Genomic DNA, 24,928 nt, shown 5'->3' with positions numbered 1-24,928 from the left:
TAGTCTTTTCTAAGTATTGGAGGGAATGAGTGCCAGTCTGGGAATCTCGCGTGTGATTGGATGCGCTGGTGAGGCGGCAGATCCCTGGGACTGAATAATAAAGGCTGAGCGTCTTTTCCCTCGGTTAGACAGCAAAGACGCCTCCACCCCTTTATCAGCCCCTAGACCTTGGACTCCTCCTGTTAGGCCATCCGGGTGTGGCCGACCCTAAGGCCTCCTGTTCTCTTACAGTGTGACCTCTGACCCCTGGTGTGAGCTGAGGGGTCAGCCATGGAGCTAGGTAGCTGCTTCGAGACCTACAAGGACTTCAAAGAGTGCTTCAGCGCCTACAAAAAGGAGAACAGGTGCTCCTTCATTCTCAGGGACTGCGTCTCCGTCCGCTTCCACAACCTCAACCATGGCACGTCCATCCGCGAGGATATCCTGTAAGGGCAGGGCGGGGGCGGGGCGGGGCCGGAGGGTGGAGGGGGCGCCCTGGAGCACATTCCCAGCTCCAGGAGGGCGGCCTGGAGGAGGAGGAGGAGGAGGGAAATACAGTTGGGCCCTTATCTCATTCCGCAGCCATTCAGTCAAGGGGCACTTATTGAGCACCTGCTGTTTGTCTTGTGAAAAGAGAGCAAAACCTCAACAGGCGTAACATTTTGATAACCCATATCACCTTCATTCACTCCTTTTTTCAGCAAGTTTTTCTGAAATTCATGACTGCCATTTGTCCTTTTTTTTTTTTTTCCCCCTTTTTTGAGCACCTTCAAGATCCCAGACACAGTGTGGCCTTCACAAAGTAAAAAACACCTCGGCTATAATTTCCTTCATCAGTCCCCTCTTCACAAAGCAGTAACAGTCCATTGTTAGTTGGCTGATTCATTCATTCATTCTATAAAAACCATCCTAGAAATGGTTCTTGAGCTCCTGATATTCCCGCCATCTTCCAAGGCAGCATTTGTTACTTTGTGCACGCTTTTCCCTGCAGAGCTGTATTGAAGATTTTAGATAAATGTCATTTTTCCCATTTGACAGATGAGAAAACAGGAGTTAAAAACTCAAATGCCTTGAAGGCTCAGGCCAAACAGCCCAGTGTAAGAAAGTTTAACGTACCTTTTAATTTTACTATAAGAAAAAAGAATGATGAGATAACTGACACCAGGCCTCTGTGCTGGCAACAACAGAAAGAAGTGTGAATTGGGTCAATTGGAGAGCAGGCCCCATCTAATCAACTCCAGCTGATTGCTTCCATGTGCGAAAGATAAGAGGAGATCAGAAATTCTGACTTTCATGTGAACTTGTCCACCTTTTAAAAATTGGAAATCGGTTCAAATTTTAACTCTTTGTGGGCCAACTTTGGGAGTCAAATTATATCTGTGGGCCCCAATTTGGGATCTCAGAGTTGAGACGTTTGGCCAAAGCATCCAGGCTTGGTTGTTTCCACAACTCTGAAGTCCAATGTTGTGCTGAGTACATATGACATAATGATGAATAAGAATCAAACCTATCCTCAAGGAACTTAAGGATAGATTTGGACTCAGGTAAGCTAATTAATATGTGATAAAAGCTTTGAAAAAAGTTGTGTGCAGAGGAGGTAGCATATCTGGGAGGTAGGGAGAGGCTTCATACTGGAAGTAATGGTTTCTGTGGTCCTTGAATGAATTGCAGACCACTAGCATAGGAGGTCAGTGGTTAGTTATCTAGTAGCAAGGAGCAGTTTGACCAGGAAAGAAGGAGCTGCGGAAGCAAAGGCACAGATATATGAAAGAAAGTGATGTGTGTGAGAAACTGTGGCGTGCTGTGCTTGGCGGATGAGATCAGTTTGAGTCTTCCTGCCATTGTGAGGTTTGGGGACTCTGTCTTATGTGGGTAACGCCGTGCTAGAAAGTGAAAAGAATACCAAAAAATGCCCTTCTCTCAAGCTGTGTAGGGTCTAATTCAAATAAAAAGCAATAGCTTCTAGTTGCCTTCAGGGTCTTTAACTGGCTGTCCATGCCAGCTGACTTTTCTGACCTCTCCATCTTGCCCAGTGTACTCCATCCTTATAGGAGCTGCTCCACGCTCAGTCCCTGTCCCAAGCTGCTGCTGCTTTACATTTATCATTTCCTCTGGCTAGAATGACCTTGCCCATTCGTTTATCTTAACTCACTTTTCCTTAAATGGTCAGTTATTTTGTGTACCATTATCTCAGTTTTTGCCATGTCTTGTACTATATCTTAATTCACATTTTTCTGTAAATTCATCCAGTCTTAATAGTCAAACCTATTTTAGCCCCAATCTAAGCCATAATATTTATGTGGTAACAGTAAAATAGCAAAAAAAAAATAAGTGTACTTTAGGATCAGATTGACCGATTCAATGTAAAATGAAAGAGTGTTCATGTGAAATGAATGCTATGTGTTTAGAAATAATTATTAAGTATTCTCTTGCAGTCTGATGCCACTTTGGACCACATGTAGAAAACAGTTTTGGTTAATTACTACTTTTCATTCAGGTCTCAGTGCTTCTTCGAGGAAACCTTTTTGACTTTCCCAAGATGAGGTGTGATGGCTCCTTCTTTTTGTTCCTACTGCACCCGTTACGGCTCTTAGCACATTGTTTTGGAATACAGTTTTCTGGAGTTTCTCTGGATTGACTGACTCTTGCAGAGAGAGGTTCTGTCACTAGTGTATCCCCAGAGTCTAGCACAGAGTTTGGCTCATAGCAGGCGTTAAATAATTGTTTGTCAAATGAATGTATCATTAGGTGATTAGTGCTGGAAGAGAGAAAAATTGCTGTGGGCTAGAGAAGAGCAAGGAAGTCTGAACAGATCCTGCCAAAATGGGGAGTTGTTGGGAAGTATCTTAGTTTTTTACTTGCTGCTATAACAAATTACCATCAATTTAGTGGCTTAAACCCACGCAAATTTATTATCATAAAGTTCTGTAGATTAGAAAACAGACAACGACTCTCGGTGTTAACATCAGGGTGTTCACAGGACTGCATTCCTTTCTCAGAAGTTCTAGAGGAGAATCTCTTTCCATGCTTAAAAATATATATATTGTGGTAACATAAATGCAAAATAAAATTTCCCATTTTAACCACTTCCAAGTATCTAATTCAGTGGGAGTATTTATATTCACAATGCTATGCAGCCATGACCATCATCTAGTACCAAAACTTTTCCACAACCCAAACAGAAACTCTGTTCCTGTTAAGCAGTAACATCCCATCCCCACCCCCGGAACCTGTAATCTACTTCCTGCTTCTGAACTCGCATACTCTAGTTATTTCTGTAAGTGAAATCATATACTATTTACCCTCTTATGTCTGGTTTATTTCATTCAACGTGATGTTTTCAAGATTCCTTGCCTTTCTCAGCTTTTAGAGGCTGCCCACACTCTTTGGCTCATGGCACCTTCCTCCATCTTCAAAGCCAACCAATGGCAGATTGAGCTGTCACTTCATATCACTCTGACGTTGCTTCTGTCATCACATCTCCTTCTCTTCCTTCCACTTTTAAGGACCCACTCAGATAATCTAGGACAGTTTCCCTATTTTTAAATCAGTTGATTAGAAACCTAAAATCCATCTGCAATTTTAATCCCCCTTTGTCCTGACATAACCTAAACTATTCACAGGGTCCAGTCATTAGGATGTGGACATCTTTGAGGGCCACTCTTCTTACCACAGGAGGATTAACATCTGGAGGGAGAAATGGTATGCATTAATATGGATGTTAATGTGGTGTTCAAAAGGCAGTGAGGAGACTTGCTTAGCCAGAAGTGAGATTTATGCTGGAGGACAGCAGGAAAGACAGTTGGATTGGCCCAGATATATAGATAGAGGCTTGGGTATAAGTTTCGTTTATTTTTGTTTTTGTAAGTTGAAAAACTAAAAAAATGAATTTGTTTTCGAAGGATTAATATAGTCATGTCATTAAAAAAAATTCAGATCTTACCAAAAGGTCTAAAAGTCATTGTCCCTTCCACTGCATTATCTAGAGACAACCACTGAGAAGCCCTGTGCCTAAACAGGCATACTTTGTATGTGTGCATGCATCTTACTTTAAACATAAGTGGCAGCCTACTATTTATACACATCATTTTGTACCTTGCTTTTCTCACTTATTAATGTATGTTAGAGATTATTCCATATTACTTATTCCACTTGTTTGGGCAAGTCAGCCTTATTATAAGTTCTACTGTTTAATTCATTAACTTCAGCAAATTGCTTACTGAAAATTTACTCCATGCTAGTGTCAGAGAGTCAGTGTTAGAAAAGACAAATGGGGCCCCTGCTCTCACAGAGCTTACCCTCTAGTCAGGAAAACAGATATTAAACTATAATCACAGAAATAATTATTTACTTAAAATTGTGGTAAAGGCTCCAAAAGGAAAAGGGAAAAGTTCAAGATGCTGGATGGGAGTAATACAGGAAAACTTAACCTGGTTTTGGGGTGGTGGGGGGTGGTTTGTTAGCACATTGTCATTCCTGACTTTTTTTCTTTAACTTTTTATTGGAGAAATTGTGGATTTACAGAAAGATCGTGTATAAAATACAGGATTCCCATATTCCACCCTAGTATTAACACCTTGCATTGGTGTGGTACATTTGTTACAATTGGTGAGAGCACATTTTTATAATTGTGCTGTTAGCTTAGTCCCTGGTTTAACTTAGAGCTCACTGTTTGAGTGCAGTTTCATGGACTTTTAAAATTTTTTTATCCTATTACCATATATACAATATAACATTTCCCTTTTTAACCACATTTAGATCTATATTTCAGTGCTGTTAATTATGTTCACCGTGTCCTGCTACCGTCATCACCATCCATTACTAAATATTTTCATATTTCTGGCAGTTGGCAGAGATAGTTTACAAAGCATGTTCACCTTCATTGTGAATAACCTTGTTCTAGTTTCCTAGCTGCCAGAATGCAATATACCAGAAATGGAACGGCTTTTAACAAGGGGAATTTAATGAGTTGCTGGTTAACAGTTCTAAGGCCAAGAAAATGTCCCAATTAAAACAAGTCTAAAGAAATGTCCAATCAAAGGCATTCAGGGAAAGATACCTTGGTTCAAGAAGGCCGATGAAGTTCAGGGTTTCTCTCTCAAGTGAGAAGGCACATGGCGAACACAGTCAGGGCTTCTCTCTCAGCTGGAAGGGCACATGGCGAACATGGTGTCATCTGCTAGCTTTCTCTCCTGGTTTCCTGCTCATGAAGCTCCCCGGGAGGTGTTTTCCTTCTTCATCTCCAATGGTTGCTGGCTTGTTGACTCTCTGCATATCATGGTTACATCGTTCTGCTCTTTCTGAATCTCTCATTCTCCAAAATATTTCCTCTTTTATAGGACTTCAGAAACTAATCAATAACCACCCAAATAGGTGGAGACATGTCATCCCTTAATCCAGTTTAACAACCATTCTTGACTAAATCACATCAACGAGGGAGATGATCCAATCACAGTTTCAAACATACAGTATTGAATAGAGATTATTCTACCTTTATGAAATGGGATTTATATTAAAACATGGCTTTTCTTAGGGGGCATACTTCCTTTCAAACCAGCACAAACTTCATCAGAGGCAAGTTTTGTTGTTCTCATTAAGTGAGTTAACACTTGTAAAATGCTTAAAATTGTGCCTAGTACTAGAAGGTCTTTCATAAATATTAGCTGCTTTTATTGTTATTATTATGCTACAGATAGGAAAACTGCAGATGAAATCAGATGTTAAGGGGAGACTAATAGTTTCTACCTCCCTGCATTATATTAAGGCTCAGAGTTTAGTTATGTTACTCTTTGAAGGCTGTATTTTAGGAAACTAAAGGAAAGCATCTAGGTGTTAGAACTGATGGTTAGATCCAGCCTGTTTATTGCCAGAGCTCTTAGCTGCCATACTTAACCATTAGAGTGTACAGCTTTCTAATATCCTTTGTTCATTTATTCATTCAGCAAACTTTTATTAAGAGCCTAAAAGTCAGGCTTTGGGCTGGTACAAAGATGAATAATTTGTGATCTCTACCCTTGAGGACAATAGTGGACTGAACTAGCTTATGAGATAGTGAATTTATGAGTGACACAGGCCTTTAAGCAGACACAGGTCGACAGCTTGTTAGGGGTGTTGTAAAGGATATTCTTGGATTATTTATTGGATACTGGCTCTGTAAACAGTGCACTGTGTTGGGCTTTTTAGTGACACAAGAATACGAAGAACATGTGCTGCTCTTTGGGTACTGGGGACAGGTTGGGGAAATTATTTTAGGAGACAGTTCAGCAGAGTGCAGTATTTCCCACAGCCACGTATACATATACATACTGCTGGTGGTCAGGCAAGATTTTAGTAGTAAGTATTTATTTAAATATGTAGACATAAAATCTTCTTGTAATGCAGAGCAAAGCACGTGAGCCGATTTGAAGAAAACCACTTGAAAATAATATGCAATGATATGTGGGTGGCTATGGCAGATGTAAAGATGGCTTATGATTTATTGACGTTCCAGAAACTCTGGTGCAGTAGTTAAGATTAAGGCTCCGGATTCAGAGAAACAGGCCTTGCCCTTGCTAAAAGAAAACAACAATGTACAATGTAGATTGAAGGAGAGACTGTTTGCATGCCTGGACATCTCAGACTGAGTGGAGTGAGTCTCAATAACCATCTGATCACAGCTCCTTATAAAAGCACTTAGGGATGCATGGGTGATTCGGTGGTAGAATGTTCACTTTCCATGCAGGAGCCCCGGATTCGATTTCCAGACCATGCATAAAACAAAAAAAGGATGTAGGAGACTTCTAAGTGGAAAGTTACAATAATTGGTTGACAGTTAAATTCTTCATTACATGGGAGGTTCCTACAAAGCAGGGAAGAGGTACACTTAGTTAGAATGGTATACACGTCCGTTTCTAAAGCGCTGTCCCCACGGGACCAAGATCAGTTTATCACTAGAGGTTGGTCACATTGCACCGTTATTGGGATTGTTCTGCCATCTCTGAGTCCTGTCCTTGTAGTCAGTTTTTATCATCTGGGAAGTCCCTGCCATTTCTTGGAAAGGGATGACTCCCAGCAATGCCATACAGGCAGTGATCTTATTTTATTCAAAACCCTTAACTTTGGGCAAGACTTTTTAACCCCTGAGACACAGACTCGTCCTCTGTAAAATGAGGAGGGTTGTGACGAAGATTAAATAGGAAAATGCACGTAGGTGCTGAAGCATAGTGCTCAGTAATATTTGTAAATTGACTCATATATCATATATTTCTATATGATAGAAGCGGTAAGTACTTGGGAAATATGTTGTAGGAATTGTAAGCCTTGGAAGGGATTTAATTAAATGACCCAAAGTCCCTGTCAATGGAGAGATTCTATGATTTTTATGACCAATTTCCCCTCTCATATTTTTATGGCTGTTGAGTGTTTCTTTTTGTTAGGCCTTTTTGGGAATTAATGTTCTTCAAGCACTCCACAGTATTCTGACGTCGCTCTCCATTGCTACTCAGTTTGACAGTGACCATTTTTGGATACTTTTTGGAACACATTCCTATACTTTGCTAAGAATTTCATAGGCCTTGTCTCACTGAATCCTCATCACAGCCCTTTCAGCTGGCCTTTGTTATGTGAGTTTTCATTGTCCATGCATCCAGAGCTGTAAAGGAAAGCAAATACAAAAATCTTGCTAATAAATTAGTGCCTGTTTAGCCATTCCCTCCTGTATCTCCTTCCAGTCCCATCAGCATCTTTGGTAGTCAGTGCCTAGCTGATCCATAGATGTGGTAAACGTCAGGATAATTACAATACAGAGAAAACTGGTTGCACTGAATTTGCACATCTCCAGTGGGCTGCAGGACTTACTGAAATCCCTGAAAGTAAGAAAAGAGAACTATTTACATCACCCTCCACCTTATACCAGTTAGCAAATGAAGAGGGCAATTAACAAGGATATGATGGAACTTGAAATGCAATAAGATACACCCTTGGAAACTTGATAAAGACCCAGAATATTTTGGCAGAACTGACCTTTGCATATTAAAAAAATGAGAGAAAAATAAAGTATACTGTATGGGATAACTATACCAGAAAAAAAAAAAGAAGTTGCTTTGAGTCATTCTTTGATTATTTTCAGAATTGGCATATAGTTGCCATTATAACCTACATTTTGTTAATACAAGATAATAGTAGCATCATAATTTTTGTCTTTTTTATTTTTTGCATGGGCAGGCACTGGGAATTGAACCTGGGTCTCCAGCATGGCAGGCAAGAATTCTGCCACTGAACCACTGTCGCACCGTCTGTTTTTTTAAGAAAACATTTCACTCAAATCTTTTTTTTTTTTTAATTTTTTGTTTAAATTTTTATTGCTACAATAACATATAAGCACATACATTCTTAACATACAAATATTCCGTACATGGTGTACAATCCCTGGCTCACAATGTCATCACATAGTTGTATATTCATCACCATGATTATTTTTTAGAATATTTGCAACACACCAGAAAAAGAAATAAAAAGGAAAACACTCATACATACCGCACCCCTTACCCCTCCCTCTCATTGACCACTAGTATTTCCATCTACCCAATATATATATTTTTAAATTTTAGCATTTGTTCCCCCCATTATTTATTTATTTTTAATCCATATGTTTTACTCATCTGTCCAAACCATTAGATAAAGGGAGCATCAGACACAAGGTTTTCACAATCACACAGTCACATCACAAAAGCTATATCATTATATAATCATCATCAAGAAATAAGGCTCCTTCAACACAGCTCTACATTTTCAGGCACTTCCCTTCAACCTCTCCAATATATCTTAACTAAAAAGGTGATATAATGCATAAGAATAACTGTAGGATAACCTCTCGACTGTTTGAAATCTCTCAGCCACTGACACTTTATTTTGTTTCATTTCTTTCTTCCCCCTTTCGGTCGAGAAGGCTTTCTCAGTCCCTTGATGCTGAGTCCCGGCTCATTCTAGGATTTCTGTCCCATGTTGCCAGGGAGGTTTACACCCCTGGGAGTCATGTCCCATGTAGAGAGAGGTTCACTCAAATCTTTTTTCCACTATTTATTATGAAATGTTTCTAGGGATGTTTTTGGCTGCAATTTGGCTGAAAAATATGGCTGAACTTCGCGTATTAGTTCCCCAAATCAGAAGCCCAGAGGTGGGCCTCTGAAGGTGATTGTTTCAGTGACCGGAAGTATTTCCATCTTTCCACTCTGCCATCCTCAGTTCTCAGCTTTGCCCCTGGGATGATTCCCTACATGGCACAAAATAAAGGAGGCACAGCCAGAAAAAATAGTCTACTTTGGTTTCTTACAGACTTCTCTCATGTTTCTTTGGCCAGAATTGGGCCAATAGCCATGCCCATTCCTTATGGGATTATTTTAATTGGTTTACACTATTCCTGAAGTGTATAGGTATGTGGGGGGAGGGGTAGCATTTTAAATAAAATTGAAGTTCTTTTGGAGGGAGGGACAAAAGGATGAGCCAACAGAATCTGCTACGGCCTTTTAAATGCAGTCACTTTAAGTGGTACTGATTGTTCTTGGATCAGGAGGTGCTTATTTTATTGTTATTTGCATATTTAGAGTAAAGAATTGAAGGCTTAAAGGAAGTAAAGTGATTTGCTGAGGTCACACAGTTAGGATCTCAGAGCTAAGATCTTCTGACTGCTGTCTTGTTCCTAACTCAAGTTACATTGTCTAAAATGGCTTTGCCCTTTCTTCACCTATAAAAATCCTTCTCATTCATTGTTCAAGGTACAATTGTTCAAGGACAAAAATCTTATGTAAAATTAATCTAGAGTCTTAATCTATGCCAATCCTATAGTCAGAGCAAATCACTCTTTCTTTGGTTGTAAATATATTGCTTGTACCTCTATTTAACATTCACTTTATTTTTTTTCATAGATTTTTAAAAAATTTTTATTCCCATTACCATATATGTACAGTATAACATTTCCCCTTTTAACCACATTCAGGTCTATATTTCATTGCTGTTAATATGTTCACAGTGTCATTCTACCATCATTACCATCCATTACTAAAACATTTCCATCGTTCCAAATAGGAAAACATTCACTTTATTTTAACTTTTACTGGCCACCTATATAATCATGTCTCTGTTCACTAGACTTTTGTTGTTGTTGTTGCTCACTACACTTTGAGAGTAGGGATTGTTTAATTTGTCCCTGTAGCTTTCCAAGCAACTAATACAATGTCTGGTACATAGTAGGACTCAGTAAATGCTTGAAATTAGGCAAAGGACTGGTCCAGAGTTACATATAGTGCTAAGACTGGGAACCAAGTTGTCTAACAGAACTCTACTCCTGTGATCTTGTGTTGTAGGAAGAACTTTCTATGTCCTACATTCACTCATTTGACATTTGTTCAGTATAAATCTGTAGGGCTGCTGGTATGTACCAGAGACAGTGCCAGGCACTGGGGGCACAGTGGAGGCACGGTCAGGCCCTTGCCTTCTGGGTTTACAGTCCAGGAAGAAAATTCAGAGTAGACTAGAAGGAAACAAGACTGACTGACTTTTCCTTCCTCCAGATCCTGGTTGAGCACTTTTAGAAATCAGCATTGTCCCTGCCTCTAACGGAGTCTGTTTTTACTGGAGAGACAGAGATAAGTCTAGATTAAAATAACTACAATACTGAATGAATTTTTACAAAACAAGTGTGTACTTTACTGCATATAAGTTATATCTCAATTTTAAAAATTAAAGGGAGCAGGAAAAAAATAACAGGCTTCAACGTAGTACCCATTAAGTCTGAAATGCATGATGCCAATGAGGACAGTATGTTTAGAAACCATCAAGGAAGTTATTGAAGCTGACCAAGGTGTATAGGAGGAGGTCAAGATGAGGAGGGCAAAAATGGGAGTTCTGAGAAAAGAATCAGAATGAGGAATATTTTAAAGGAAGAAAGGCAACACACTGGTGAATTACACGCTCCGCATAATGGTAGTCAGACAGACTTGGTTAAAATTTCAGGTCCTCCCCTTGAGAACACTGCTGAACCTCTTTAAGGCTGCTTCATCTTCTATAAAATGTGGATGATAATAGTACCCCTTACCTAGCTTAAAATGATGCATGTTATGGCTTAATATATAACGTGGCATATAATAAATCTTCAGTACTTGGAGTAGTGGTAAGGAAGAATTTTAAAAGTTTGTTAGCATATTGGATATGGGCACCAAGGAGAAAAGGAGAAAGGAATTAAAAAGAATGCCAAGGTTCCCATCCTTGGAGGTGTGGTCATAGGGGAGCCAGAAATGATATAAAGAGCTTTTTGATTGGCAGTCATCAGTAACGTTCTTTGGAGTACCTCATCAAGCATTCACTAAGTGCACATAAAATCCATATGAATTGACGATCCAGAGTTTTATTCTAAACTATTGAGAACAGAATGGTAGGACACAGTCTAAGGGCATGGAAAACGCTTTCTAGGAAAGATGATGGATGCCTATGATCTCTAAGGCTGAGTAAGGTCTGAGATAAAGAAAGGTGGAAAGGGCCTTCCAGATAGAGGGATAAACATGAGCAAAGGCACAGGGTGAGATGCAGCATAGTGAACACAGGAAGCTGTGGGCAGTGTTTTTTTTTTTTTCCTAAGTCATAGAAAACAAGATAGTGAAGAGTGGAGAATGGAGCTGAAGAAAAAGGCAGCAGCCACACTGTGATCACCCCCCACTGGCCTCACATGCTATTGGGCTGTCCCAGCCCCTTCTGGCCTCAAGCTAAGGATGGCAGAGCTGCCCCACAACTGTGTACACAAGAGGTACAGTCATCCTCAGTCCCAGGCCCCTCCACCCTCTCAGTGATGAGCCTGACACATCCTGTTTTTCTAAGCTTGCCCCACATGGTGGGCAAACAGGATCAGCTGGATTACGGTATTTGGAAAAGGGTGCATCAAGTTCCCTGACTGCCATGTCATTCCAGGGGTGAGATTTGTGTCCCCTCCCCTGACCTTTGGGCTTGAACACTCCCTGAGGAGGCAGGGGTGTGACCCATCCCACTCACCTGTGGTCCGTGATTCATCGATCCAGTAAGCCTTTGATAAGCATCTGCTGAAAGTATGGCACTGTGTTAGGTACTTGGAAAAATGTGAGGTGTAACTTAGTACTGCCACTTGGAGACTTCTCCCTCTAATTGGAAAGGGACTGCATAACCATTTGATAAATTAAATAGCAGAACAGACACCCAAGATAATGTCACAAGGTACAGAAGCTGTAAAAAAAAAAATAATAGCTAACTTATATCGGCTATAAAGATAAAGCTGAACCAGCCTCTGGGCCAAATATTGTCCTTGTGGCTCATTTAATCCTTACAACAATCCTAATAAGATAGTCTTATTTTACAGTGAAGAAACTGTACACAGAAAGATGAATGATTTGCCTAAATTCAAAGAGCTACTAGGTGACAGAACCAGGATTCAAATCCTGGTGGTCTGCCTCCAGTAATCCCTCTAGGCACTAGGTATAATGTCACTCAGTTAAGCCTTTTAGAGAAATGTGTGAATTCAGAGAAAAGAGCAATTATTCTGGCTTGGGGACATCACCAAAGGCTCTTGGAGAAGGTGGTTCCTGATTCAGACCTTGAAGCATGGGTAAAATGGGCATAGAGAGAGAGAAAGGGCAGATGCTCAATTTAACTACCTGTCTCTTTCAAATCATCACTTTCAGCCTAGAATGCCAAATGTAGAAGGGACCCTGAAGACCATTGACCCCAGTGATTATCAAACTTTTTTTTAGGGTGCTGAAATTTTTCTTTAAATGAAACAGATAAGCAGAGCTCTTTCCCTCTTAGAGAGGAGGCCTTGACATGTCCTTAATCCCCAGAGAACCCCAAAGAGCTCAGCTGAAAACCACTGATCAAGTTCAGTGTCCTTAAGGCCTCTCTTTTATCATTGATGTCTGGAGGAGGTGGAAACAGTGGCTCCCAAAGGACAGAATGAAGGGGACATTTTAAACCGTGAGCAATCTGCTCTGGTTAATCTGCTGCTGGCCTCTTGTCTTATTTTCCCTTGTATCTTGCTCAGATTGAATTGTTGGCAACTACAAATGGACATGGAGAGTGAGTGATAGTAGTTTGGGCTTAGAGTTGCTATAGCTGAAAATATGAGGAATTATATAGTTAGAAAGGATCTTGAAGAAAAGAGCTGAGTACTTTAGGACTTGAAAGTTAGCCTAAAGCTTGTTTCTCTGCACCCTACGTTACATTGTGGCCGCCAGGAAACACAAGTCAATTTAAGTCCCTAAGAGAGTCATGTACAGGGCCTTAGAAGGGGGTGGTCAGCACCTTTCTGATTGTCACCTCTACCTTCCCTAGATATGTGCAAGTGAAATTTGTCTGTATTCGGACCCAGTCCAACAGGAAGAGAACACCGGAGTCAGACATGTGCCCAGCATACTTGCTCCTGCAGTACAACGAGAAACTAGATAGACTATTTATCAGTGAACTGAACACCGAGCATATACACCTTGACTCTAAAACGGTTGGTCTTGGAGGAAACACTCCGGGCAAAGTGCAGAAGACAATGTACCTGCAGAAACCCCAGCCTGTGTGGCCCACAATCAAGAGAAACCTTGACATAGCCAAGAAGTCCCTAGTTGAACCATCGCTTCTTCTAGATAAGGTCCCTGTGCCCTCAAAGCCTGAGCAAGAGGGCATCACTCTTTCTGACCTGGGCAAGATAGCAAAGGTGATGAAGAACTTTCTCAAAGTAGATGAGGGTTCCATGGCCTCCCTCAGTGTGGGCAACGGCCAAGACCTGGACCGACTCAGCTTCCAGAGCAGCAAGATGAGCTACCTGTTCATTCGCTTCCCAGAGACTCTCCTGCTGCACCGGGTAGAGAACGCCCAGGGCCATATCCTCTATGCTTTTTTGGTGGAGAACAAGGAGCGAGAAGGTCGAGTGGTACACTTTGCTGTGCTTAAGGCTGAGACAGCTACATCTGTGGCCAAGATGCTGAGCATCTTCACAGAGTTCAACTCTGATTGGCCTAAGGTCAAAGTGGTCTTTGTGGACCCATCCTTCCCTCACCGGGCTATCCTGCAGGAGATCTTTCCTGCCGCCCGCATCCTCCTTTCCATCTACCACACGACCCGACTCTTGGAAAAGAAGTTACATCGTAGTTCGGCTGAGCCATCCTTTAAAAGGCTCATGAAGGAAGCCCTGAGGAAGGCTGTGTTTGTCACTTCCGAGGCCAGCCTGCAAAATCTCTCTCAGATGTCCCAAGCCCTGCTGGATGAGGATCTCTTCAGTTTCCTGCAGGCCCACTGGTTCTCCTGTGAACTGCTGTGGTATATGCATGTCAGGAAGGGGCTGCATGCGTGTAACACCTACATGGACAGCCTGGACATTGTCACCAGCAAAGTGTCAAGCCTCTTTCGGGAACAGCAGTCCCTGCTGGACTGCATCCTTAGCTTTGTGGATTACATAGATTTATTTAATACCAAAGGCGTGAAGAACTTGCCCACAGCTCCTCCCAAGTTAAAGCGGGCTCGGCCAGCAAGCAGCATGCTACCGACGTCCAAGAAGGCTTTCGGAATCTGTGGAGGGACCCTTACCAAGCCTTCCTGGATCCCAGGGGAAGCAACAAAGTTGGACCCACAGCAGCAGGTGCAGCCCTCCCAAAGTGATATGCTCAACAATTTGCACCAGTGTGGCTCCCCGCTGGCCTATAAACTGTGCCACAATGAGTGGGAGGTGGTACAGAACTCCACCCATCTGGTGGATGTGGCTGGCTCCTCAGTGGATGTTCAGCTGTTAGAGAACTCTCACCAGGTTAGCAAAGATGGCTGCAGTTGCAGCTGTTCCTTTCAACAATGCTACCACCTGCCATGCCGGCACATTTTGGCCCTGTTGCATACCAGCCAGCAGTCCGTGGGTGAAGCCATGGTGTGCCGCCGGTGGCAGAAAAGGTATCAGCACCTTCTTGGGCCCAATGGGGACACAGTTTTGGTCCCAAACACAGGCCAGCCTGGGAAGCAAGGACAACAGGACATGATTCAGGACCTAAGCAGGGAGCTGGCCAACCTGCTAATGCAGAGTGAGGGGCCGGAGCTGGAGGAGCGCTTTTCCACCCTGCGCAAGATTGTGGACATCTGGGCTGACCCCTGCAAGCTGCCTGAGTCCAGTCAGCAGCCAGGGGACTTCGAGGATGTGGGTCAACTCCCTTTCCTCTGGGGAAAGCCAGAGGAAGGGGAAGGCTCCATCCTGGTGGAGCCGTGATTCATGATTGAAGCTCTTGAGCTGGCACACTGGACTACAAGCCCTTCTCCTTGGAAGTCTGAGAGCTCAAAGTGGGGAGGTCACGCTGGGGTCAGCTTTTTATTACCAGTGTCTTCCTAGTTAGGGCTAGGAAGATTGTTACAGTAGAAAGGAGAGGAATTAATTGTACATGACAGCCCATTTCTGTCGTATCTTTGGCAGTCTTCGAGAGTCTCATTCATTGTTCAAGGCCAAAGCTATTTCCGTGCTGAAAGATCATCCCTCTTCCACCCCCTACCCCAAGATCAGATCCTATTCACTTTACAGAGGTGAACCCCTGCCCCAGGAGAAGGTGAGACAAAATGGGCCTAGCAAAAGGGCCTGATTTCAGGGACAGAGGGAAGAAGGGTGATCGTTGGCTGTTGCTGCTCTTTAAGAATTTGTCATTTGTATCTATTTTATTTGTATTAAATAAAGGTTTTCCGTTTGTTTTTAATAAAATCAAATATGCAAGGGACATGTATTCTACTTGAATAGGGAAAGATGTGGGAGTTGCTTCTGGGAGGTGGATTGCCTAACAGGACTGCTGATTTTACTGTCAGGAAGCGGGCGCTGGAGGTTGGATTTGATAATTTTAAAGGAAATTTAATATCATCCATGCAATGGATTTAGGGAGCCAATTAAAAACATGCCTCAAATTTCAAAGATTTACCAATTTCCTGATCCACCTCTTCCTACCAACCAAGCTTCATCATTGACTTCAGGCTGCCCATATTCTAACAGGAGGATGCCAAATAGACAGGGAAGTTAGAAAACAGAATTCTAGATTTGACTGCTAGCAATTTGCTAGATGTCTGTGGGGAAGTTCCTAATTTCTTTGACTCTAATTTCCTCATCTGAAAATTAGCATGTTGGCCGATTCCAATCCTGAAGTTTTCCTCTAGGTCTATATAAACAAAACTTTTACATTTCAGCAATAAACACAATGACTTCTGTGTTATTGTTAGTTAGCAAACTTTTTATGTATATCCATTAGCTATTTTAGTGTGAATTACCCATTCACATCTTCTCTCATTTGTCTTTTTCTGGGTCATTTGTCTTTTTCTTATTGATATGTGAAAATTCTTTATATATTAATAAAGTAGGTCATTTTATCATACATGTTCGGAATCTTCCTTTTTAATATGTCTGTCCTTTAACTTGCTTTATTTCCTTTTTGAAAATATTTTATTGTGTTTATATAGCATTTCCCATTTTAACCACTTTCTAGTGTCCAATTCAGTGCTTTTAATTAATTCATAACGTTGTGCTACCATCACCACCATCCAGTACCAAAACTTTCCCATCACTCCAGACAGAAACTCTGTACCCATCAAGCAATTACACCCCCTTCCCTGCCTCCATCCCCACAGTTGATAATCTGTAATCTACTTTGTCTCTGTGAATTTGCATATTCTAGTTAATTCATATAAGTGGAATCATATCATTGTTCTTTTGCATGTCTAAGATTTATCCCTGTTGTCGCATGGCTACTTGTTATCTTCATCATCTAAGCTTTCCATGATTGCTGGAGGTCTTGACTGACATCCTCAGGGAAAATGAGGCCAAAACATGGCAGTCTGTCCTGGCCCCTGCACTCTTTACCATGACCTTACGTCACAGCACCACGTGGGCCTGTCTCTCTAAAACACTGGAGGGGTTTGACCCTGCAACGCCACGGTTCAGGTCTCTCAGGCGGATCTGGATGTTCTCATCCCCGAGGGTTGGGCCCCTGGGCCCTGAGGGACAGAGTTGGGCCCTGGCCTCGGTCTCCCCACAAGGCAGAAGACGCCGCGCGACTGCTCATGCACCCTTTTCTAACCCCCTCAGACTCGGGTTTGACAAAAAAGGATTTCCTTATTTGTAAAAGTAAAACACTGCCATTTATTTTCATTTTCGACCTTCAAGGGAGTTTGCGCAGAAACGCGGCCTTCCAGTCATCTTCCAGACGCGCGGGGGCTGCGGCCTCAGGGCTCAGCCTCTCCTTCATGCAAATATCCTTACGTTTGCGTGGTTACGGCCTGCCGAGCCCCTTGTAGCCCTGGTAACAGTGCCCGCCCACGGCATTCTGGGCAACGATTGGTCTGTGGCACCAAAGACCAAAACTGAACTCCTCGGGCCATTGGCCCGAGTCGCTGGGAAGCTGGCGCCGCAGTTGGTGAGCCTACAGGTCAGTTAGAGTCGGGGCAGGGTCAAATGGGGAGAAATGGCGTCGGAGCCAGGCTGTGGGTAAGTGATTTCTGAAGCGGTGGAAGTGTGAGGCAGCTGGTCACTGAGGTCAGCTGTGACACAGCTCCTGCTCGGGCTAGAGGTGAGAGATCAAAGGCCGCGCCTCCTCTCAGTGCCTGGTCTTTTGACCCCTAGAGCTGTGGAAAGCGGTCAGAATCTGGAGCCAAAGATTCTCATCTGTAAAATGGGGGCAATAATCCGGCTTGAGGCCAAACAGAGGGAACATTAAAGAGAGCATTGCACAATGCAGTTAATACAGGATTTCGCCTAGAGGTAGGAGAAGCCATGGAATTTGTTTATTCCATTATATGGTTGAAGGGATTGAGACTCAGAGTGGGTCACTGACTTGCTCAAGATCACACAGTAAAGTTGGGGCAAAGGCAGTTATCTTGTATATATCAGGACCAAATGAGAAAATAGAGGCCAAGAAGCAACTTGTAAATTGCTCTATACTGCTATACAAATATTTTAAATGGTATTTAAAAAAAAAAAAGTCATGCAGCGCTGGCCTTCACAGCCATTTAAATCCCCTGGAGCCAAATCTGTTTCTGGATGGCTTCTCCTTATCATCTGGGTTACAGCTCCAAGGTCCCCCCTCTTTCCCCCAGAGAGGCCTTCCTTGGCCACCTTAGCTCAAGTATGTCCCCCTCCTCCAACTTACTTTCTGACCTGTAACCTGGTTTTATGGTCTTTGTAACATTATCTGATATAGCCTGTTTATTTGTTGACATGTTTATTGCATACCTCCCCCAAAACAGTGCTGGCACATAGTAAGTGTTCAATTAATATTTTTTTTGGTGTATAATTGAAGAGCCAAGTCCCCACTGATTCCTTAAGCCCCCTTTTCTCTCTGTAGGCCCTTCTTTGGAACAAGATCTTAAAACTACTGTCCAGCCTCAAGCCTAAACATAGTTGGAACTTGAGAGACCAAGAGCCTTCTGGACAGCAGCCTCAATAGGAGAGCATTTTGACTTCAGCATCTAGACACCTCTCATCTCTCCCATGGCCTCAACAATACTGAATGAACTCCTGTTTGAGGACCCAAGCGCACCCATGCTGCTATACCAGGTTAGCAAGACTGCCCAGTTGGTCACCCTCAACTACCAGAGCTGCTATATGCAGGGGGTCTTTGCCCATTTCCCCGAAGTCTTATTTATCCACCGGACCTATAACCCAAGGGGCAAGGTCTTATACACCTTCCTGGTGGATGGACCTCGGGTGCAGCTAGAGGGTCACTTTGCCCGGGCAGTCTACTTGGCCATCCCTGCTAGGGAGGATGCTGAAGGCCTGGCCCAGATGTTCCAGGTGTTCAAGAAGTTTAACCCAGCATGGGAGAGAGTATGTACCATCCTGGTGGATCCTCACTTCCTTCCGCTGCCCAGTCTGGCCATGGAGTTCCCTGCAGCTGAGGTCCTTCTCTCAGCCTTCCACATCTGTAAGTTCCTCCAGGGCAAGTTCTATCAACTGTCCCTCAGACGGCCAATAGAGAGGCTGCTCCTGACCACCCTGCGGAACACAATGTGCTCGGCCACAGCAGGCAACCTGAGGAAGCTGTATACTCTCCTAAGCAACTGGATCCCCTCTACCCAGCTGTCTGAGCTCCATTTACACTGGCTGCTCTATGACCGCATCTGGTTGGCCCACCGCTGGAGAAGCCGAGCCGAGAGCAGCCGCTACTTCCAGGGCCTGGAGATCATCACCCACATCCTCAGCCAGGTATTCGGCACCACTCCGTCTGTAGAACAAGGCTTGGCCTCCCTACTCCGATACATACAGCAGAACTCTGGAGACAGCTTCAGCCTGGGTCTGAGTCCCCAGAATAATCACACCCCCTCAGACGCCATCCCCGAAAGCCCTAAAGTGGAGCGGTTGATCGAAGCCCGTATCCGGCACTCTCTCAATGCCATCTGCACTGGTCCAGCAGCCCAGCTCTGCCTGGGCGAGCTTGCTGTCGTCCAGAAATCCATGCACCTTATTGGCTCTGGCTCAGAAAAGGTGAACATACAGATCCTGGAGGATACCCATAGGGTACAGCCCCAGCCCCCTGCCAGCTGCAGCTGCTACTTTAACCAGGCCTTCCACCTGCCCTGTCGCCACATCCTAGCCATGCTCAGTGCTCGCCACCAGGTGCTACAGCCCAACATGCTGCCGGCGCAATGGAAAGCAGACTCTGCCACCAGTCTAGAGGGCATCCTGGACAGCAGTTGGAGTGAAGCCCTGGAAAAGCACCTGGCAGTGGCTTTCCTCACTGAGGAGGTGGGTCAGCTCTTACAGCATTGCGGCCAGGAGGAGTTTGAGCGGCGGTACAGCACCCTGCGGGAACTGGCTGACAGCTGGATCGGCCCTTATGAGCAGGTCCAACTCTGATTCCCTCAAGGCCCAAACGTGCTCACGCACTTGTATACACTTATATCCACCCCTACAGACACAGACACACTCACACAGCCCCTGTTGTATTTCCCTGAGCCCTCCTTCCAGGAAAGGAAGGACAGGGGTCTTCTCCACTGCATCCACTACCTAGTATGTGTTTGGTTTCCTAAGACAAGAGTCAGTAAGGTTTCTCTGAAAAGGGACAGATAAATGTTTTAGGCTTTGCTGCGCATATATGGTCTCTTTTTCTTTTTAACAATCTTTTCATAAGGTAAAAACTTGTGGGCCTTACAAAAATAGGCAATTCCTGTCCTAAGAGGTTGAAGTTGAGGGCTGAGGCTTGGTAAGTTTCCTGAGTAGTAAGAGACTTCCTTAACCCATCCTCCCTGAGTAAGCAGGCCTAGGAGCCTTCCTACAGAGGAAGAGGCCTCTCAGGGAAGGTGGCTCAGCCAAGCTCCCAGCATTCTCTCCCTACTCCATCCTGGGGTCATTAAAGTCAAATGTTGCACTTTCCAGCACTTGTTTAGTTTTTTGTAGAAGGCAGTGTGGGTAGATGGTGGAAAGAAGGCAGATTTTGGAATTGGACACTGGTTCCTTCCCTGCCTGATCTTTGTATCCTAATTCTGCCTTTTTATTAGCTTTGGGACCTCAGGCAAGTCACCTCATGAAGCCTCAAATGGTTCATCTGCAAAAATGGGGATCTCTACAGGGCTGTCAGGATTAAAGGAGAATGGGCATAGAATGAGCCTGATGCCCAATAGGTACTCAAGTAAATATTAGTTTCCTTCTTTGCCTGAGGCCCCATTGCCTGCCCTCAGCAGGCTGGAGATTTAAGGCAAGAAAGAAATCCATATTGCCTAATACAGAATTTTGTACAAGAAATTTTGATTTGAGTCCCCACAACAATATCTAGTATGTGGAGAAACTTCCTGGGGTCTGGACCCTAATGAAGGACTGGTGGTTGTTTGAGCCACTCAAGCAACCACCCTATACCATCTCTGTCATGGGCCCCCAACCTTCTCTGCCCAAAAATCATACAGAGAAGCCACCCTATATGTCTGGTGCTATTTCATCCAGCTACAAGCAGGAGCCAGGAGGCTGGCCCCTCCTGGATCTCACTAGGGCCATCTGCCCAGAGGCATTGTGGGAGTACGCCTGCTCCCACCGTGCCCCTTCCACAGCGCCCTCTGGCTCCGGATGGGCCATCATGAAAGCTTGAGCAGCCCGGATCAGGTCCTCTTCCCGCAGACCTGGGACGGGCACAGTGGGGATGCCAGCAATCATCATGGCCAGGGTAAGGATGCAGATGTTGGGTTGGCAGCCAGCTTCCTTCCCCCCTGCCTCAGGGGACATCTGCAGCACCCCTGGTGACAGCCCGCACAGCAGCAGGGGCCCAGGTCTGCTGGGGGCCCCCGGCTGGGGAACTGTGCCCCTGGAGCAGCCGTCCTCCCAGCCCAAGCTCTCCGGCTGCCTCAAGTGGGGGAATTTGTGGCAGTATCGGCTGTACTCCTTCCACCGCAGTGGCTCCCAGCTAGCACCTCCAGGGCAGCCCCTGGCTTCTGGCACTGCCAGGGCTGGACCCCAGGCCTGGGGAGCAGGTACCAGCTGTTGAGCTTTCTGGCTCAGTGGGTCTAGCCCACTGGGGGCCACCACCACTGGCTCTGCAGGGCTATAGAGGCCAAGGGACGAGCCTGGAGAAGCAGCCCCACCTGCAGAGACAGGAATGAGATGGAATGTTATTCTTGGCCTCCTGGAGGAGGCCCTGCGGGGCAGGGCACGGGGCAGACCATTGGGAACAGGTACAATTAAGACTGGCCTGAGAGCGCTGCCTGGAGGCTAGGGACCAGGTGGCATAGCCACATCCCCAGTGCTCAACACTGAGTGATGAAGAGGTGTTTGTTGAATGAATGAGCAAGTGGGCAGTAATTGGCAGGGACTTTTGGAATGTCTTTTCTTCTAAGAAGTGGCTCAAAGGCCCAGCAGAACCCCCACCTCCCCAGAGTCAGAAGGCAGCATCTTAGGGGAAGTTGCAGTACCCCTTCCAGTTCCTGGAGCCCCTTTCTCACCTTGGGTGGAAGCTAGAAGACCTAAATGAGCTTGTGGAGACGTGAAGTAGGACATGGCCACCCCAAGGCCCCTGGTTGTGAGGGAACAGTCATCTGCCTCCTGTCCTACTCTCTCCACCCTTCTAGAACTTCACCTCACAGTTCCTCCCCTTTACACCTAGAACCCACCTCACAGCACCGATTTGTTGATTCTAGAATGTGTTAGGACAATAGGGATAAAAGAGTGCTGGGCCAGGAGCTGGGCATTCTAGGTTCTTGCCCATCCTTACCTTGGGCGAGTCAAGCCCAAATCGTCTGTAAAGTGGGGTGATGACTGTCCACCATCTCACCAGGAGTTGTGAGGATTAGATAAGATCATTTGTATGGAAGCAAATGGTCAGAGATTCAAGATTAGGAGTCTAGTGCTCTGTGCCCTGTGTGTGACAGAAGAAGATTCATTCATTTTCCATGTGATCTTGGACAAATATGGTCCCATCTCTGGGCCTCGATTTCCCATCCACAAAATGAAATAGCCCTGGTTCTTAAAGCCAGGGCTGCCCATTAGAAACTCTTGGGGAGCTTTGAAAAATCCTGATGCCTGGTCTCATCCCACAATAAGTAAATCAAAATTCCAGGGTCAGATCCCGGCATCAGGATTTTTGAAAGCTCGTCAGATTGATTACAACACATGCCAAGGTTGAAGACTTCTGTCCTGGGGAAATGCTTCTGTACCCTGGCCAGACATTAGAATCTGCAGTGGAACTTTAGAGAAAAAAAAAAGTGTCTGGACCTAATCCCCTGATAAAACTAAATGAGAACCTCTGGAAATGGGGTCTGGGACTTCAATACTCTTTAAGTATCCCAGATGATGACCGAGTAACCAGGCTAAGACCCACGGCTCTGGGTGAGCTCTCAACTGCTCTCTGTTACTCTACTGTCGACCTGCAGTAATTCTAAGGAAGGGCCTCTCACAAGCTGCAGGAGCAAGGACACCCTCCAGTGATCAGAGTGTCAGCACTGGCTGTGTTTATTTCTGGTCCTGGCAACCATGTGGCCAGCTCCAGACCAGCCACAGCTCCAGCAGCCCTGGGCCAGGGTGGCCTGGGCCCTCACTCGTACTTGCAGAAATCCTTCAGTCCTTTGGGAAGGTGAAGCCCATCAATGGCCAGCCGGTGCACCACGTTCCTCTGGATCACCAGGCGGCAGAGGGTCTGCAGGGATGGCACTGTGGAAAGAAGACTGTCAGAGGCAAACTGAACTTTACAGGGGGCCTGACACTGAGGCCCAGAAGACCTAGGTCAGAAGATCTAAAAGATCTAGGCCCACTTTGCTATTAATTTGGACAAGTCCCTAGTTCTCTCCAGACCCAGCCTGCTTCATGAGGCTGCTAACATGGCTGAGAACTCCTCTAGTGCTGCAGCCCTCTTTCCATCACATCACCGAGTGCACTGCCTAGCCCACTCACCCAGCAGTGTCCAAGAGGCAGGGGTAGTGTGATTTACCTGTGCAACCATAGCCTTTACCATAAGCCTACCAGAGTGAGTTTTTGTTCACTGAATTCATCAAATGAGATCGTAGACATGAATCAAGGGCTTAACAGGACTCCAGTGAAGCTCTCAACTGGCGTCTGTGAAGCCTCTTCCAAATCGATGAGTGTTTTTCTAATAGAGCACACAAATCTCAAGAAGGCTGATTAGAATCCCTGCCTAGGTTAATATAGAACATACTGTCAAAGCCAAAAGGGCCCTTGCAGGACATCCTAATCAATCACAGCCAAGATGGGTAAACTGAGGCCCAGTGTGAGGGAGGGACTTGTCCAAGATCACAAGCAGAGTGGGATTTGAAGCCAATTTCCCTGATTTCCCAGCTACTGTTTGGGCAGACCAAGGTCAAGGTAGCTGGCTAGAAAGTCCTAGGAGGTTTTTGTTCCCATACTGGGCTGGGAGGGGTCCTGCCGAGGGGCGGGATACCTACAGCCGTACTCGAGCTGCACCAGGCGCACGCTCTTGGTGGAGGCGAACACGTCCACCACCGCGTAGAGGGGCTGGGTGGCTGGCAGCCCCCGGGCGCTAGGGCCCATGTCCTCGCCGTTGATGACGATGTGCATGTTGGCGGTGCCGTCGCGGTGGGGGCAGAAGAGAACGCCGAGGCGGCTGCGGCGCGCGGTCGGGGGCAACACGTTCAGCTCGTAGAGCTGGTCCAAGAGGTGGCTGTAGAGTCCAGGCCGGCTGCGGCCCACTAGGCGGTCCCGGGGAATGCGAAACTGCCCAATACACAGATAGGGTTCAGCCAGCAGGGCCGGGGGGCGGCTGGGGACCGCGGCCTCCGCCTCCGGGCGGTCCTCCGGGGGCACGCGGTTGTGGTGGCGAGTGATGGCGAAGACCCAGGTGTGGCCCAGGCTGACCAAGTCGGGCAGCGAGAACTCGGGCACCGCGGCCAGGCTGGCGGGGTCGAGCGCGGTCAGGCCGAGGCGCAGGTGTCCGCACCAGCCCAGCTCTTTCTCCTCGATCTCAACCAGGAAAACCTGGCCAGGGGCGAGCGGCTCGCGACTGAAGCACACGCCGTGGGCGAAGCTCTCCACGCGGGTGGCCCGCGTCCCCGACGAGTCCACGCGGATGTTGGCACCGTGCACCGGGTGGAAGCGGGTGGGAGGGGGCTCGGGCCACGCGGGCCTCCAGGGAGCACCCAACCCTGCGGGCTCAGAAGGAGCTGCCATCTCCCGGCCCGGAGGCTGGCCAGCGGGCGCCGGGGGCTATTTTAGGCGCCGGGCTCAGAGGACCACAGCGGGGGCACCTTGTAAGGTATTTCCCCCCACCCGATTCCCTTCCCCGAGGCTCTGCCCCGGGGGTCCTAGCGCCGCCTGCTCAGCCATCCGGCCAAGGCGGGGCCCCCCGGGAGGCTGCGGCAACGGGGCCGCCCACACCCGGGTATCTAGCCGCGTGTGCCCGAGGTATGACCCGCGAAGTTCGCAGGTTCTGACCGGACTGAGACCGCCCCTGTCCCTCCTCCCACCGCCCCGCCCCTCCCCAAGACCGCAGAAACCAACCCGGGGGCC

At 45.8% G+C, this 24,928-nt stretch overlaps 4 protein-coding genes across 8 annotated transcripts; 2 read left to right on the top strand and 2 right to left on the bottom strand.

Moving 5' to 3' along the window:
- Positions 1 to 20: 20 nt before the first annotated feature.
- Positions 21 to 16,351, top strand: ZSWIM3 (zinc finger SWIM-type containing 3). 2 transcript variants are annotated; one of them, XM_077167803.1, is made up of 3 exons: positions 21 to 68; positions 232 to 425; positions 13,306 to 16,351. In XM_077167803.1, exons 2-3 carry the CDS (start codon positions 271 to 273, stop codon positions 15,209 to 15,211), a joined length of 2,061 nt encoding a protein of 686 aa, XP_077023918.1. In that variant the 5' UTR covers positions 21 to 68; positions 232 to 270; the 3' UTR covers positions 15,212 to 16,351. The 2 variants fall into 2 exon arrangements, with proteins under 2 accessions (XP_077023918.1, XP_077023916.1); XM_077167801.1 differs by having other exon boundaries at positions 68 to 123.
- A 934-nt stretch (positions 16,352 to 17,285) lies between these two features.
- On the top strand, positions 17,286 to 20,343 carry ZSWIM1 (zinc finger SWIM-type containing 1). 3 transcript variants are annotated; one of them, XM_077167828.1, is made up of 2 exons: positions 17,286 to 17,399; positions 18,315 to 20,343. In XM_077167828.1, the coding sequence occupies exon 2, from the start codon at positions 18,461 to 18,463 to the stop codon at positions 19,823 to 19,825; it is 1,365 nt and encodes a 454-aa protein (XP_077023943.1). In that variant the 5' UTR covers positions 17,286 to 17,399; positions 18,315 to 18,460; the 3' UTR covers positions 19,826 to 20,343. The 3 variants fall into 3 exon arrangements, with proteins under 3 accessions (XP_077023943.1, XP_077023941.1, XP_077023945.1); XM_077167826.1 differs by having other exon boundaries at positions 17,357 to 17,458; XM_077167830.1 differs by lacking the exon at positions 17,286 to 17,399 and adding an exon at positions 17,436 to 17,540.
- SPATA25 (spermatogenesis associated 25) lies at positions 17,651 to 22,000 on the bottom strand. The gene is made up of 2 exons (XM_077167837.1): positions 21,895 to 22,000; positions 17,651 to 21,537 (listed from the first exon to the last, which is right to left on the bottom strand). Exons 1-2 carry the CDS (start codon positions 21,947 to 21,949, stop codon positions 20,906 to 20,908), a joined length of 687 nt encoding a protein of 228 aa, XP_077023952.1. The 5' UTR covers positions 21,950 to 22,000; the 3' UTR covers positions 17,651 to 20,905.
- Positions 22,001 to 22,199: 199 nt separating this feature from the next.
- NEURL2 (neuralized E3 ubiquitin protein ligase 2) lies at positions 22,200 to 24,877 on the bottom strand. 2 transcript variants are annotated; one of them, XM_077167832.1, is made up of 3 exons: positions 23,848 to 24,877; positions 22,993 to 23,098; positions 22,200 to 22,307 (listed from the first exon to the last, which is right to left on the bottom strand). In XM_077167832.1, exons 1-3 carry the CDS (start codon positions 24,587 to 24,589, stop codon positions 22,271 to 22,273), a joined length of 885 nt encoding a protein of 294 aa, XP_077023947.1. In that variant the 5' UTR covers positions 24,590 to 24,877; the 3' UTR covers positions 22,200 to 22,270. The 2 variants fall into 2 exon arrangements, with proteins under 2 accessions (XP_077023947.1, XP_077023949.1); XM_077167834.1 differs by lacking the exon at positions 22,200 to 22,307 and having other exon boundaries at positions 22,560 to 23,098.
- Positions 24,878 to 24,928: the final 51 nt, after the last annotated feature.

Source organism: Tamandua tetradactyla, chromosome 1, assembly GCF_023851605.1.
Source record: "Tamandua tetradactyla isolate mTamTet1 chromosome 1, mTamTet1.pri, whole genome shotgun sequence".
NCBI lineage: Eukaryota > Metazoa > Chordata > Mammalia > Pilosa > Myrmecophagidae > Tamandua > Tamandua tetradactyla.
This window is presented reverse-complemented; position numbering and strand designations above follow the sequence as displayed.